Source organism: Camarhynchus parvulus, chromosome 5, assembly GCF_901933205.1.
Source record: "Camarhynchus parvulus chromosome 5, STF_HiC, whole genome shotgun sequence".
Classification (NCBI taxonomy): domain Eukaryota; kingdom Metazoa; phylum Chordata; class Aves; order Passeriformes; family Thraupidae; genus Camarhynchus; species Camarhynchus parvulus.
In genome coordinates, this window is record NC_044575.1 from 14,154,366 (window position 1) to 14,169,683 (window position 15,318).

At 42.4% G+C, this 15,318-nt stretch overlaps 1 protein-coding gene across 5 annotated transcripts in view; it reads left to right on the forward strand.

Annotated features, from left to right (window-relative positions):
* OSBPL5 (oxysterol binding protein like 5) overlaps positions 1 to 15,318 on the forward strand; it is a 173,621-nt gene that overhangs the window by 130,813 nt on the left and 27,490 nt on the right. For all 5 annotated transcript variants that reach the window (XM_030950552.1, XM_030950548.1, XM_030950550.1 and 2 more), the window contains 2 exons: positions 4,808 to 4,892; positions 13,531 to 13,702. In XM_030950552.1, coding sequence (XP_030806412.1) covers positions 4,808 to 4,892; positions 13,531 to 13,702 — 257 coding nt within the window. The remainder of the gene's footprint in view (positions 1 to 4,807; positions 4,893 to 13,530; positions 13,703 to 15,318) is intronic.

Genomic DNA, 15,318 nt, shown 5'->3' on the forward strand with positions numbered 1-15,318 from the left:
CAGTGACAAAACCAGAGTTAATGCAGATATAAATTCTCTAGAAAACATCACAAGTGTAAATAAGGCATTGTGAGTTGATGCCTTGCTGCAAGGTAGTCAGCAGAGGGAATGGAAATGGAGAGACTCACGAGAGTGCAGTGAAAGCACTTGTCATGGCATCAGGAGTTCTGACAAAAGGGAGCAGCCCTGTGGGAGCAGATCAAGCAGACACACTCTTGCTCATCCGTGCAGTTAATAGAACAGTTTTAAACACAGCTATACAATCGCTATAAAAAGCCTTTCCATTTTTAATAAGCTAGGAGGAGAGAATTAAAATTAACCTCAGCAACCAGGGGTGAGAGCTGCTGATTTCTGCCAGCAGCTCTGATTTGTGCCTAAATGCATTGCTTTTCCTTAAAGTTTCAAAGGTTTCATTGCTACCTTGCTTCTTATTCAGTTTTGAGAGTTTTGATGCTTTTTAAATTCAGAACATGTACCCAAGAAGGTTGTTGATGATTTACTGTCTGTCAACAAAAACCTTCCTTGTGACTTGACAGGTCAACTGAATTCTTCTGAGAAGCACAGTCAGAGGAGATAGTGAAAAATAGAATCAAAAGTGCAGTCAAATACTGAAAGGCAGAGTTGCTGACAGATCTGAAATGTTGCACTAGGATGCCCTTCCTTTGATATGAAGCATCCCAAAGAAAGAGGAGGTTTTATCAATGTGTGTATGCATTTAAATATGTATATCTAATTCTTGTGTCTCTTGAGAAAATATAAGATAGAAATAAAAATTAGTATATTAAATGTGAAGGGAGTATGTATCTGAAAATGTTTGTGGACTACAGGAAGTCCAAAGAGGTTTAAGTTTTAAAGTAATATTCTACATTTCTTGAGACATATTTAGAAAGCCATATTTGAGCTGCATAGTAGGATACTTCCTGAAACCTGAGTTCAGCCTGGATTGTTATGTGTGATAGATGCTCTCAGCTACGAGGTAAACACCAAAATACACATCAGGAAGAAAACCACCAGTGAGCTGCTTGATGTCAAAGAGGCTGTCTGCACTCTGTCAACAGTTTAAGGCTGAAACTGCTAAAAATACTGTTTTATTTTATGTCATTTCACAGCCTATTTTTAAAGCAACTGGAGCAGAATTGACTGATCTACATTGGTTGTGTAAAACTATGCAAAGAAAGTCTGTTTCTCATGAAATATAGATTCACTCGAGCTTAAGCAAAAAGCCCAAGTTACTGTCCATCACAATGGGAATAAGAGGTGGATGAACACCTTTCATTCTTGGCCAAAATGGCTTGTGAAATTTTCAGGGGTTATCCAGATGAGAGTTGATGGTCCAGGTTTCACTCTTATCAGTGGATTTGCAGTTTACTCAGGGAAATTACTGAATATCTTTGTACATATTGGCCTGGCTGCCCAGCAGATGTTTGGAGCTAACTCTGGGCTTCAGCCCTGGAACAAATGTCTGGTTCAGGCACTGCCATAGGCCTTTGACAGATAGTACTGGCCAAACAAATTTGATGTGCAGGCATTTAACTTCAGTCAGAGCAGGACAAGATTTTGGGGCACCTTTCAAGAAAAGATGTAAAGGCCACGGCTTATAGTTGAAAGCTAAATACATGCATCAGGTTACTGATTTTCATATAAAGCTCTCTGGGGTCTAGAGCTGTCTTAGAAGCATATTGCTAAGGGAAAGAGTTCTTTATTCTATACTGCTTCCCTGGCTTTTTGAGAATTTCAGCCTGAAACTCCTTTGCAGTGCACATGGATTAGACCTTTTATCTATTGGTTCCATCCAGGCCTTTGTAAATGCAAGGCCAAAACTGTCAGGGTCCCCAAATCAGCCAGCAGTGCAAGCAGTGGTAAGAAAAGCTTCCCCTGCATGCTCCAAATGCTGCTGCAGAGGTTTTTTGTCCCGTGTGTGAGGGCAGTGTGATCCCACACCGCTCCTGGGAAGAGACATTTGCTGAGGTTGCTGCAGGAGACTGGGGGATGCCAACCTAGTAATTCGTGTGAGGGTGTGGTGTCTGTCCTCCTGCTGCACAGAGGGAGTGTAGAGCTATCAGCTGGCAGGGTTTGCCTGCCTGTCCCAAAAGATGTCCTGGAATAGGTTGTATTTCCCTTCAAGCTTGCTTAGAAGCTGGTTGAACAGTGTAGTATGGGAAGGCTTTCATTATCTGCAGCCTGTTCTAACATTTATTTAGAACAATAAGTAAGTTGTGGGTCAGACCCACTGCATCTGGGAAAATGTTTAATTTGAATTTTGTTGATTTGTAAGAATTTGAGTCATTCCTTTAAAGAAAAAGTTCTAGTAATGGTCTTGCACTGCTGCTTTTCTAGTTGTTATTCTATTCCAGAATACAATAGTTTAATCTTCATTCTTGTGGTTATCCACAATACTGTTAAGGAGATTTCCCCCCCTTCTTTTAAGCCTTGTTTTATGACTCTCTGAGATGTCTTGTCATACTATCCAAAACTGTCAGTCCTCTCCATTTCTCAAAGCCCAATCACCCCGTTTCATAATGGCTTTTGAGTCTCAAATCAGATGTAAAAATAGGAATGATCCTATGGTGGTCCTCTCTTGGTTGTACTGCACAGGGGCTGCAGCTGGGCTCTGGGTGCTGGTGCAGCTGGGATAATACTTTGAGTGAGGGATGGTCATTGGCATGGTGCTTGAAGGCTGGGAGGCAGAAAGCATCATTATCTCTGCTGTGCAGACGCAGACCATCATTTAATCTGTGCAGATGTTGGCTTTATTTTCATGGCCTCCTCTCTTTTCTTTTTCTGTTGGAAATGGTCCCCTCCATGCATGAACATGCCTTACTGTTGAATGTGTTTCCTTGACAGAGTGACCTGGCTGCTTCTTGAGTTCATCCATGTGCCTAAAATGCCTGTTAGAATCTTGTGTTATCACTTCCTTCCCATTTCCCCCTTTTTAATATTGTTTCTCTGTATCTGTACTGTTAGGTTGTGGTTTTTTTCCTCAAACAGAGCAAATATCCACCTCCGCACTAAAAACACAAGTAATGGTGTTATCAATAGTTGTCCAATGCCCTGCTCAGCTGCAAGCAGCTGAAAGGAAAAATGCCATGGGGAATGATGCCTGATTGCATTAATGTCACTAGTAATGTCTTAAGCTGCTCTGCTCTGGTTTACAAATCAAATCTCAACTCTGCCAGTCCTGACTATTAAGCCTTTAAACAGTCTTAATTTTGTGAACCTCCTGTGGGAGAGGGGAGGAGAAAAAGAAAGTAGCAAGGAATCCACTTTCTCTTGGCTGCAGAGGAACCCTGCAGATGTGAAGGCAAGAGGCTTGACTGGAGCTTGTTGTCTTCTTAACACTTCATCTTCACACACTCAGATATAATTTGATGCTTTTCCTACTTTAAATTCTGTCCAAATTTTGGTTTTCTGAGTATAACTTAAAAATCCAGATAAAATGACTATTTAACTGTGAAGAACTTGTGTACAGGAGCATTTTTCAATAGCAGTCACAGTTCCATGTTTACCAACTAGGAGGAAGGAATCCTTCTTTCAAAGAATATGGTGGATACTATAAAGGCCCACAGAAAGGAGGAAAGTAACACTCAAACTGCAAAAATCTGCCTAGTTTTTCAGCATTGTGTGGTATTCTCTAGAAAGTCAAGGAAATCTGTATTGGAGCATCCTGGAGCATTCTCTTGCTCCCCCCTGCAGGTGACATAGTGGTCACCAAGTATTGGTGATGTTTTCTGCCCTGCTTTTATTTCTGACATAATGTCTGCATATTTGAAAAAAGATCTGCTTTTCTGTTATTTGTTACAAAGTGAGGAAGAGGATGAGCTGGGTCACTTTGAAAATGCAATGAAAGAGGAGAGATTTCTATTTATTTCTGTCAGGTTATGGCACAAAGTCCATACCATGAAGAGTATGAAGCTGAGTTCACTGCATAAGGAACTGCTTTTTCTTAGCATCTCCTGGAGTTCAGAAGAGAAGGAAGCAGGGAGGAGATCAAGGAGGGAGCCTGTGGTTCTGCTCAAAAAGTGTCTCATCCAGGATGAACTTTGCTTCCCTGGGCATCATTTCTGGAGGGTCATGCTGAAAGCATGGTGGCAGGATGTTTACCAGACACTTTTTATTTTTTTGCCACAGCTTCTAAATGAAAGGCAGCATAAAATGAGCAAAGCCTGAAGTGGCTGTCACTGCAGGCACCACAGCATAAGGGTTCTCTGGATTTAAAGGTGAAGGATTGCGACCCAGTAGAATGTGCCCTTGCTGGGAAACCTTTGGTCCTCAGCCTGTGGTTTTCCCATCTTCACTTTTCCCACAGACTCAGGATAGAGTTTCCCCTTTGTTTACTTCCAGGAGAGCTGCTGTTGCCTCTCTGCTGGAGGCACTCAGAGCACAAGGTGTGGCTCTGTTGCTTTTGTGCTGGTGAGTGAAGGGTGTTTCATGTGAGTGTGTCTGGCTGCCAGCAGACTCCACGTGCACCTCATGGAGCAGTTCCTTCTGGTGTTGCACAAAGGTTTGACTGATTTTGTCCCAAGTGACAGCAATAAGATCTTTCCACTCTTGCATATCAGAATAAACATAGCAGGTTTTGGGCTGAGCATAGGTTACACCAAGCCCCATTATCATAGGAGCTCATTACTGCCTTGGAGCTGCAGCGGCAATATCGTGATTACTAATGAGTCTCTCCAAATTTTTCCATCTGCTCCTGCCTTCTTTCCTATCACAAACATACACACTCTGCCTGGGAAGAGTGGAAAGACATTGAACAGTCCATTGCAGCTTCCATGCCTTACATCTTTCTTTCTGTGTGCATTTCCAGGGACCAAAGGGAGAAAACGTCGGTTCGATCACTCAGCCTCTTCCCAGCAGCTACTTGATTTTCAGAGCAGCCTCCGAATCAGATGGTAAGTTTGGGGGTTTGTTTGCTTTCTCCAGATAGTAGACTTCCTGCTAGTCAAGAAAATAGGTTGATTTAAAAAACAAACAAACAGTGTATAAAGGAAAAAATGGTGGCTCACCCAGCTTGAAAGACTGCTCTTAGCAATGGTCAGAATAAGTCAAGCAGACTTCTGGCACATCTCGTTGCCCTCACTGAACAGCCACCTCTCTGGCCTTGTGTATAGGAGAAGGACTTAGGCTTCTCACTGGGGAAAACCACTAAGTCAGTGTAAACTAAAGAGTGGAAGTCCCAAAACTGATATGAAATGGGCTCTGTGTCCTCAGTTGAGCAGAGACTTCATTGTCTTATCTGCCTACATCTTACTCTGTTGGAGGAAAATGGCATGGTAATATTGAAGAGCTGTCAGTAGGTGCCTTTCAGCCACCTGAATTTTGCTGTAAACTATTTGTGCTGTGGTTTGCAGTATAGCAGGCCCAGATGCTGGTGACTCCACATGTAAAATACTATTCTGGGAATTTGCAAAATTATGGAAGGTAAATTTAGGTCAGTATATAACAGACATGCCAGCTTGCTATGTGAAAATCTCTATAAATTACTTCAGAGGATGTAAAATATCAGTGATTTATAAGTAGATAAGAAGATTAAAACCATGTTTTCATTCCATTTGACCTTCAGACTACTCTAATTTTTTTTTCATAGCAAATTAACCTAGGCTGTTCGTTTTACAGATATTTTTCACTTACCCCACTAAGGGGGCTCATCTATCCCATATGTTCCTTTGGGTCTCATCTAGAGTAACTTTAAGGACATGAGGACTTCTTGTGGAGTGAAATGGGCTTTGAAAGTAATGTCCTTCTATTCCAGTGATTAGGTTTTACATTTTCCTAAGAGATGGAAATGAAACAATGCAAATGCACCTTTGGCATAACACTTAGAATAGGAGGAAACCTTCCTTCATTGCAGACTTCTGTGCTATTTTCCTCCTGCAGTGAAAGGAGGACAGTTCATGGTGAGGGACACCATCATGACATTGAAAATTGCTTGCAGATGTCAGTGCAGTGAAATTATATGAAAATAAGCTTATATAGGCCCATAGAAACACATCTATTTCCTAAAATAGTCTAAAAGTTTGCTTTTGTAGCTTATTTGTGTAAAGGAATACAGGATTCTAACCTGGCTCCAAATATCACCTGCCTAGAAAGAGATAGATTGATGCAATAATGCCTTGTTGGGAAAAATAGTGCTGTAGGGTAGAGCTGCTAAATTAGAGGCATTTCAAACCCTGGTTATACACGCAGCCCACAGAACAGATACACAGAACAGTCCTACAGAGTTCTTAGGCAACCAAACAGCTTCAACAACTGTCTGTCAATACAGATTTTATAAAATATTATTTCCTTAGAGACCCATGCACTTGTCTTTCTACTAGTTTAATTATTAATGATTAAACCATAGAGTCGGCCTAGCAAAGAGACCTGTGGCTGAGCTTCTACTCTCTCTTTTTATTATGTCTACCATAGGCCAGTTACATGGAGTAGAGGAGTTTTAGATTTGTTCTAACTAACCTTAAGTTAGTTATTGCTCCTAAGGTAGCAATAGCTCCCAAGAGATCATCAGAGGTAAGACTTTTCTAGCTGTGATCTCTCTGTCTGGGTCGTACAGCACGTGGTGGAAAAGCACAAAAGGGACCATACCTGGCATGTGAGAATTTTCAGTGTTGAAATTCCTGTGGCAAGTTTTCTGCCCAGTGAATTATTATGTGTCTCCAGTGTCAAAAGAGCTTAAAATAGTGAATTACTGGAACACATTTTGAGAGCCAAGATGTTGGCCAAGATTCTTGGGAAGCATGCAGAGGCAAGGCAGATCAAAATAGAGTTACTTTCAGTTTAGTGTGATTTTCCTTTACTTTGCTGCTTCTCTCCAGTAAGGTCCTAATGTTAAATTGAAAGCTAATGTGATAAGGGAAGGAGGAGGAACTGAGGTGCCTCTCAATCAAATATCCTAAATGTGTATGTATAAAGTAACTAGGGCCTTGGGTTCAAGACAAAATACAAGCTCTTGTACAGCACCAGCAGTGCCCTAGAGCCACCTGCTCTAGGAGCACCCACATTATCCCTGGTAGATTCTGAGTCTGGTGAGGTGATCATGAAAGCCAAAGCTTTGGGATCGGTCTATTTAGCAGTGGACTTCAAAAAAAAAAAAAAAGATACTCAATTGCACCAGAAATATTAGCATGAAAAGTGGTGTAATTTTCAGCTGAATGAGAGTATTTGACTTCGCAGCCGAGGTCAGTGAGCTGTGGAAAGTGGGCATATTTTGTGTAGGAAGGGCAGGATGTAAATCTCCAGACAAGAGGGAAGAGCAGCTTCCTCCCAAACCCATGTGCTGACAAAGGGCCAAACATGAGTGTCATACATGGAGATGAGTGACCTGGGGACAGTATTAATGTCAGTAGGTCATGTAAAACATATGCAGACAAAGACACAAGGAACAGAAACTGCTACATGTAAAGAATTCTGTATAAACTGCAGGAGATTAAGGCTTGTACTTTGCAGTTTATATGGTTTGATTTTAAGCTCAGAAGACAGGACTGAAATGCTTTTAGACTGTTACATTTCTTCACCTGTTGTAAAGAGGTATGTCCAAAAGGGTATCCCTGAGTTTGTTTCATTTCTTTAACACACTGGACAAACCTAGAGGATGCAGGAGAGACAGGGGATTGAGGTAAAATGAGCTAAGCCAGCTGAGACAAATGGGGCAGGTGGGATCTGGGCCCTTGTGTGTATTTGAAGTGTTTTCACATCTCCCCCATAGGGCAATACTGAATGAATCTACAGTGTCTCTGAAGAGGTGTCCTTGTGGTGTTCTTCTTAACACAGTCTCCCATGTTAGTAGTGGAAAATGAACAACAAAGCATTTGGCAAATATAACTAACTCGTGGAGGTCTCTGACTTGCTGGGAAATACTGAGTTGCTGCATATGTTAGATGTACAGTTCAGCCATCCTGGCATCTATATCATGATCAGCAGTTACATGGCCTACTTTTTCTCTCAGCATTTCAGAATCCCCATTTTCCCCTCTGCTGTACCATCTGTGACAGACTGTTGGTAGGATTTAAAATCGTGACTTCTGGACGATCTGCAGAACCACTGCCCAGCTACAGCAGATTTCACATTCACAGACCAGAGCTGCAGTCTGCTTTTTCATGTGTTTTAAACATCAACCTCTGGAAGGGTCATGTCAGCCTACGGAGCTCAACCTGTACAAGTGCACGGTCTTTCTTTCTTACCAGTTTCAAAAAAGAAGACTGCTCTTTCTGAACCAGTGACTGTGTCTACGTTTCAGATTTGTGTTGAGGAGTGACTTAGAATTAGTAGTTTAAATCTGTCCCAAGCTTCCTGCCCAGACCATTCTGGAGCTGCCCCTGAGATCTAACTGATGTGTGCTAAGCATTTTAAGTCTCACAGTGAGGATCTCCACTGTGCCATGGGCACTGCTGCCACAGGGCGTATTCCTACTAATGGAATTTGAAGTAGCAGATTACTAAGGGTTAAAATCTTAACAGTGGAATTGTAAACGATATTTACATTTTATTCCTTCTGTCTGCCCTCTCCTTCAGGTATGCTTTGGGTAGCCTCCAGGGCCCAATGTGGATGCAGTTGTGTGGAAATCCTGATGGATTACAGTGTTGTTTCTTTTCTAGGCATCAGGCCCCTCCCCCCAAACTGATGCTCTCATCTGGGGAGGAAATTAGGTTATTGAAATAAGGGTCACGCACAAAAGCAAAGAACCACAGGGAAGATTGCAATTTGAAACCAATTTAACAGTGAAATACATCTCTGGGTCTTGGCAGCTCTGGAGAAAATAGAATATCCTTTTAGCTTTATGTCTGTGTTTCATATTCCTTAGACTTTTCACAGTGGTTTAAAATCCAGGCTTCTGCAACAATATTTCATTAAGTTCACTGCATAAATTGCACCTGCAGCTAATTGAGAGCTCACATCCTTGCATCTTGACAGCCAAAGTGGGAGAAATCATGCACACAGGCACCCAAGTGGTACAGCAAAATAAGCAGTCAGCTGAACACGATGACCTTAATGTTCACTGACTGAAGCAAATCAGCCTCTTCTCACCATTCGTGATTTGTGTGCACTTGAGCAAGAATTCATTGTTTCCAGGTGACAGTCTACTTCAGGTTGATTTTTAAAAGCATCTATCTTGTAAGTGTGAGGCATGAGGCCAAAGCTGGAGGACTTTAATAATTCAAGAAGAATAATATTCCCTTAGTGATGCCTCTCTGGAGAAATGTGTGGTTGCTCAGTGTGAGTCTTTTGAAGTCTTAATTGGCAAGAGATTCATCCCAGGTGTTCTGTAGCTACAGGAATGCAGTAGAAAAGAAGTATAGTCCCAGACTGATATTTCTGTGTGTAAGGGTGTGATTCCATCTAGAGCAGATTCTTCTTTCTGGTGAGTGCTGAGAGAACATTGGCTGCGTCCTTGTGACCAGCTGCTGCAAAATGTGGCAGATAGACTTGGCACATCAGATTATGAGTTCTTCTAGATGAGTGCAAAGAGTTTCAAAACTGAATAGCTTAGTGTTTTCAGTGCTGCCTGTTTTTGTCCTGTGAGATATTTTTGTAATTTTAGATCTCTTCAAAGACTAGGACAGAGTCAAGCTTTTCTTTGAACTGAGTCTAGGTTAGCAGCATAAGCACCTTCTGTTGTTTCAACTTTTTTTTTTTCCAAGAGGGAGAAGAAATTATTTTTGTCTCTTGGTTTTAGTAGTTCCTTTTGTCTGTGAAAAAAAAGAATTGGTGCAAGCATATGCCTGCTGCTATTCAGCCTTGCAGCCTCCAGGTTTCTTCGTGGTGCCAGAGGTGCCCTGCTGACCCAGGAGGTGTCCTGCAAGGAGCCATAGTGGTTCCTGTTTGCACCTCAAAGCATGTACAGGACAACCAAGGGATCAGGACCAGCCAGCCTGGTCCTGCTTGACCAACCTGATCTCCTTCTATGGCAAGGTGACCTGCTTAGTGGATGAGCCCTGGAACAGGCTGCCCAGGGAAGTGGCTGAGTCAAGATCCCTGCAGATATTTATAAGACATGCAGATGTAGCACTTTGGGACATGGTTTAATGGTGGACTTGGCAGTCCTGGGTTAGCAGTTGGACTTGATAATCTTAGAGGTATTTTCCAATGTAAACAACTCTCTGTTTCTATATAATTTGATTTGAGAAGAGCTTAAAAGCTTGTGGGGAGATTCTGCCACAGGCTGACAATATACATCTGGGTTTTTCTTCAGCATTTAAACATATGCTGAGTTTAGGCCACAGTGTGTGAAAAATTATAACTGATAATTGATTGCAGTTTTTACATTGTCGCTTCAAACCTCCTAAAAGACTATTATTGTAACTTGTTTTTTGGCTTCCTTCACATGCACCCTTTTGGGCTGCCATTCCTCTCTGAAGGAACCCAGATCTTACATTATTTTCTGATCTAATTGCCCTGTATATAAAAAGCCATATTTGAGTCACCCATTCAAAATTAGAAGATGTGAGAATTGAGGTAGCCATGAAGCCTTCATGCAGTACCGTCTCTGTAGGTGACAGCCTTTAATTATGTGACCACATTCATTTCTCCCCTTCTGCAGTTCCTGAGGGAGTGAGCAGAGTTGTCAGGTAAGCAATTAAGTAATCCAAATGCTAGCATTTTTGTATCATCTCCACAATCCAGAAGAATAGAGCTCAGTAGAAAGGTCACTCAGATGTAAAAACATTTTTATAGGCCTTTAGCAGGGAAACAGGTTTATCTTGTGTGCAATCCATGTAATTGAGAGAGTATAGTTTTATGGTTTTCTGCTGCAATTAACACACCATTGACTGGCAGAGAATGTAACCTTTTTATTTGCAGAGCTAAGCCCATCTTTTCCATCTGGGTTAGTGACATGTGTTTGTTTGGATTCACAGCACCACCTGATGGCTGAAGGCCCATTTCTGGGCTTGGGGATGCTCTGCATCCCTTCGGTTTGGTTTCTGTTAGAAATGAAAACAAGGATGTACACTGATGCCATTTCTTTGTGCTGCAGGGCACAAAGAATGCTGACTGCTGATGCACAGCAAGTTCCTCTAAAGCTTTGTGTATCTGCCTGGGACTATTAAAATGAATATTTAATGTTTTGGGTTTGTTTTTTTTTTTCATTTAAGCTCCTTGAATAAGGCTTTAGAAAAGATTCAGGTTTCTCATAACACCTTCCAGGGAGTTGTCTGAAGAGTTGGAAACCCTGGATGTATTGTGTAGAAATTTCCTCTGGTGATGTAGTGGGGGTGATCTAGTGAACCTCCAAATTTTTGACCAAGCCTGTAAGGTCATGGCAGCACTGGTGAACCCCTGTGGCAGTGGGGTGGGGGTAAAAGAGCTGCCCATGGGTCATGACCAGCATGGGCTGCTCTGTCTACATCCCCAGGGAGGGGGATGTCTGAGGGAGACTTGGGGCCACCCTTGCCTCAGCCGTCACAGGATAATGAGCATACCTGGGAGCTGCAGAGCACTGAGATGACCTTGGTGCTGCCTCAAAGGGCTCATGCTGCTACAAATCAACCTACCTGTCAAAGCACCTGATTTTAACAGCCTATTTAATACAAAAATATCTTGACATATGCAGCATTTCCAAATGTCAAATCACAGAGTTCTCACTCTGCAGAACTGGAAAAGAAAAGCAGTTTTAAAAGCAGAGGAGAGTCAAGGCGGGGAGCCTGAGCAGGAGTGTGCTCCCTTGTGAGGCCAGCCTGAAACAGATTTGCATAGTGGTGGGTTTGGGGGACAAGAAATATGTGGGAGGAGGTGGATTTGTGCTCAGTGCAGCCATTAACTCTGATGGGTTATCCATGCAAATCCTCCACGTAGTTAGAACGGCATAAATCTCTGCCTGTAAAGCCTTAATGCAAGAATATTTGTTAAATACAAAATAGTGTGAAATCAATTCCAACAGCATTCAGCCTTTCTAATCTTTTATTAACCATTATTTGTGATGTTGTTATTAAATCATAAGCTGATGCTGAAGGAATTTATTGGATAAAATTAGAATAAATGAATGGGGCTCTGCAGTGTTCCTGGCTAAATGTTCAAGTGCAATTCTTCAGAGATTTGAGATGTTTTTATTTTACTGGTTGCAGCTTTGTATCAAAGCAGGCATTGAAAGCCACTCAAATTTGTAAATATTTCTTTATATGCATGTTCTAGATTTTTTTAAGCTGTCATTTGTCTTATAGAGCCAAATTTTGGTAATGTTGAAGTTGATGGGGATTCTGCCCAGGAGAGCAGCAGGATCCCAGTGAGATTTATGCATGTGCTTGATGCTGTGTGATAGAAAAGAATTTAATGAAAATTTTGCCAAATGGGACCAGGAATGAATGCGGTCCAGGGAAACCCTGTTTGCAACACTTGCCATTGCTAGAGCAAAATCCTTTGTTTCCTTCACTGCCTCTCAATCACACTTCTCATTATTGTGAAATGTATTCTGAGAAGTGTAATGAAGAGCTCTGTTTTACAAGCTTGAAATTAGAGGATAACTCCCTTGATACTTCAATTCTTGAATGTTCAGCTAATTTGCAGGTGCCTTGGCCTCATTAATGACTGCACTACAGAAGCAGGCTATTTTCAGGTGCTTCCAGGAGTACAGCAGCTCCAGCACTGTGGTGGTTGGGCTTTAACACGCAGCTTTCTAGCCTTGTATGGATCATTGCAAAAGGAGCCAGGGGGCAGCTTGGATTCCTGTGCTTTTCATTTGCTGTCTGTCTGTGGGACCTGTGCAGGCCATAAGGAAATCCAGTGTGGCTGTGCACAGGAGCTGCAATTTGTCTTGGCTCTGTGCCATGCTTACAATTTCTCCAAAATAGACCCTTCAGGTAAAGATTTTTTTTTCAGCAAGATAAGAAAAAATGATGTCCCACAGAGATTATCTGATGGACCAGGCAGAGAGAAGGAATGGAAAAATAAATTTAAAATGCAGAAAAAGAGGGAAAATGAACAGCCTGACAACTTTCTCTAGTCTCAATCACTCTGTCACATATTGACCATCCTGGATCTTGATTGGATTGGTAGTGCAGCACTACAGCCATCATGAGACCTCTGAGCAGGCTGTGGTTCAGTGATCCCAGGGTAAGCAGGGATCTCTCCCACACAGCTTACTGCCCTGGTCTCTCCCTGCCCTTTGGAAGCACATGAGGTGGAGATGCCAAGGGGTGAATGTGTTTTGGGGATTGTTATACTTGCAGACAGGAGATGCTGGGTGGTGTGGAAGCACCATACCTGCGCAGACTCCCTGCATCTCAGACTAAATCAGAAAGGGACAATGGGATGTGAACAAGTTGTGGGAGATCAGAAGGGGATGTTATTAGGGAAGAGGGAGTTGAGGTGAGCTTCCCACTGTATCACCCATGCAGATGTGTTACTTGTGCAGCTGCTAAAACACACTATTCCTGGCAAGATAACCTAGGGATCATATGTATGAAAAATATGTTGTACCCAGTGACTTCCTGAATTATAATGATAATGAGCTTTACTCCCAGGCAAGAAGCTTTTGAGAAGCAGTGCATGAATTGTGTTATTTACTCTGCTATGCTTAAATAATTCCTTTTGTTTTCACAGGCCGGTGCTGGCTGGATGCTCTGGAGCTTGCCCTGCGTTGCTCCAGCCTCTTCAGGCTCGGTGCCTCCAAGCAGGGAAAGGATGGAGATGTGAACTGCTCAAGTGATTCTGCACATGCGGGGCTCAACCACCTCTTGCACACCAGTGCTATGTCAGACCAGGAGTTCTTCCAGTAAGATGGGGCTGTTACTGCTTAATGCACAGAGACGTGGCACATGGCTCAAACTCGAGCAAAATCTAACCAGAGTCCACTGAGGAAATCTGTTTAAAAACCAGCCTGTGTGTTCTGCTGCTGTATCCCTCACTAATATATGGGCTGGATGTTGCCACCTAATGCTTGAACACACGGGCTGGGGGAAATCTCAGCTGTGTTTGTTTGTACATAAAAAACTTTCTTCTGTCCCCTGCTTGGGCCAGAATGGTGTCTGGGGATGCCAGCATGAAAAATGGCTTGCCTGAGTAAAGATTGCAGAATCTAGCTGCTGTAGTTACACAGACACAGTCACTAACAATGTCTGTGTGTTGCTAGCACATATGGCTCTGAGTCTGATCTATTTTTTAATAATGTGTACTCTTCCCTAGTAATACTGTGTTATAGTCAGCAGAGTGCACACACTGCATCCTTAGTTTTATAATTACTTTCTCTCTTTGCAGGGGTTTTGAGGGGTGTCCAATTTCTTCCTCGATGACTCAGATAAATTTTTACGTAAGGGGAAAGAAGTCCCCACAGCCTCCTTTCTATTCATATTCCTGGTATTACTGCAGCATTTTGGAACATCAAAGCTCTGTACACTTTAAAAAGCCCCAGGCCTTTCTGTTGCTTATAGCTGAATAAGCAACTTCAAGAATCCTCCTGGTATAGACATTTGGCCTTTGGAGTGAGAGGGAGAGGTAGTGTCTATTTCTAGTTCTGCTGATTGGAATTTGACTTTCAGAGCTCACAGCAATGCACCATCAGTTATGCAGTTTCTAGGGTAGCAATTCTTGCAGTCTGCAAAGATGATGCCTTGCAGAGCAGGACTTCACCCTTAAGAGGTCACAACAACATCAGGGTCTGAGTTGGTCTCTGTTATAACAACAGTGGCGGTCTTAGTCCTCTTCAGAGTGTGAAGGTACCTCTGGCCCCATGGGACCTAAGGGGTGGCAGCATTTTAGTCTGCCCTTTGCCCTGATAGGTTCTGGTAATCCCAGCATGTGTTCTCCAGTCCTACTGTTCAGGTTTTTATCTAGAGTTTGAAGAGAGCTTTACTGAAAAGTAGTGGGGGAAGGAAAGGAAATCTAATATCTTACCACATCATGTGCCCTAGTACTTGTGCTCATGGGCTTCTTTCATAATACTTTCCTTATGTCTGGGAGTCTCTGTGCTCACTGGGATAATGAATTCAAGAATGCAGTAGACTTGTTTTTTGGCTGATGGATGTGTGTACAGAAATATACATAATGTTAAAATTGAGCCTGTGGCACTGAGAATATTTGGGCAAACCCATGACTACTGTTAGTTGATGCAGAAGATAGGGTTAAAACTGTAGTAAAGTATTTCTTCAGGATGTGATGTGTGAATGATGCTTAAGTGATGCCTCTATTTCACCTCTTAGTTGTCGAACATTAAAAGGCCCCTTGAAAGTAGTAGCAACACACATGGCAGAGTTCTCAGCAGTACAGAGTACTCACAACTGCAATCAGATATTTCTTACAGGCTCAAATTTTAGCTGAGTCTGGTTCAAGCTGGGCATTCAGCATGTGGTCGTCTGGACAGTACACTGTCCTTTCTGAGTCTTACCTCTGTTG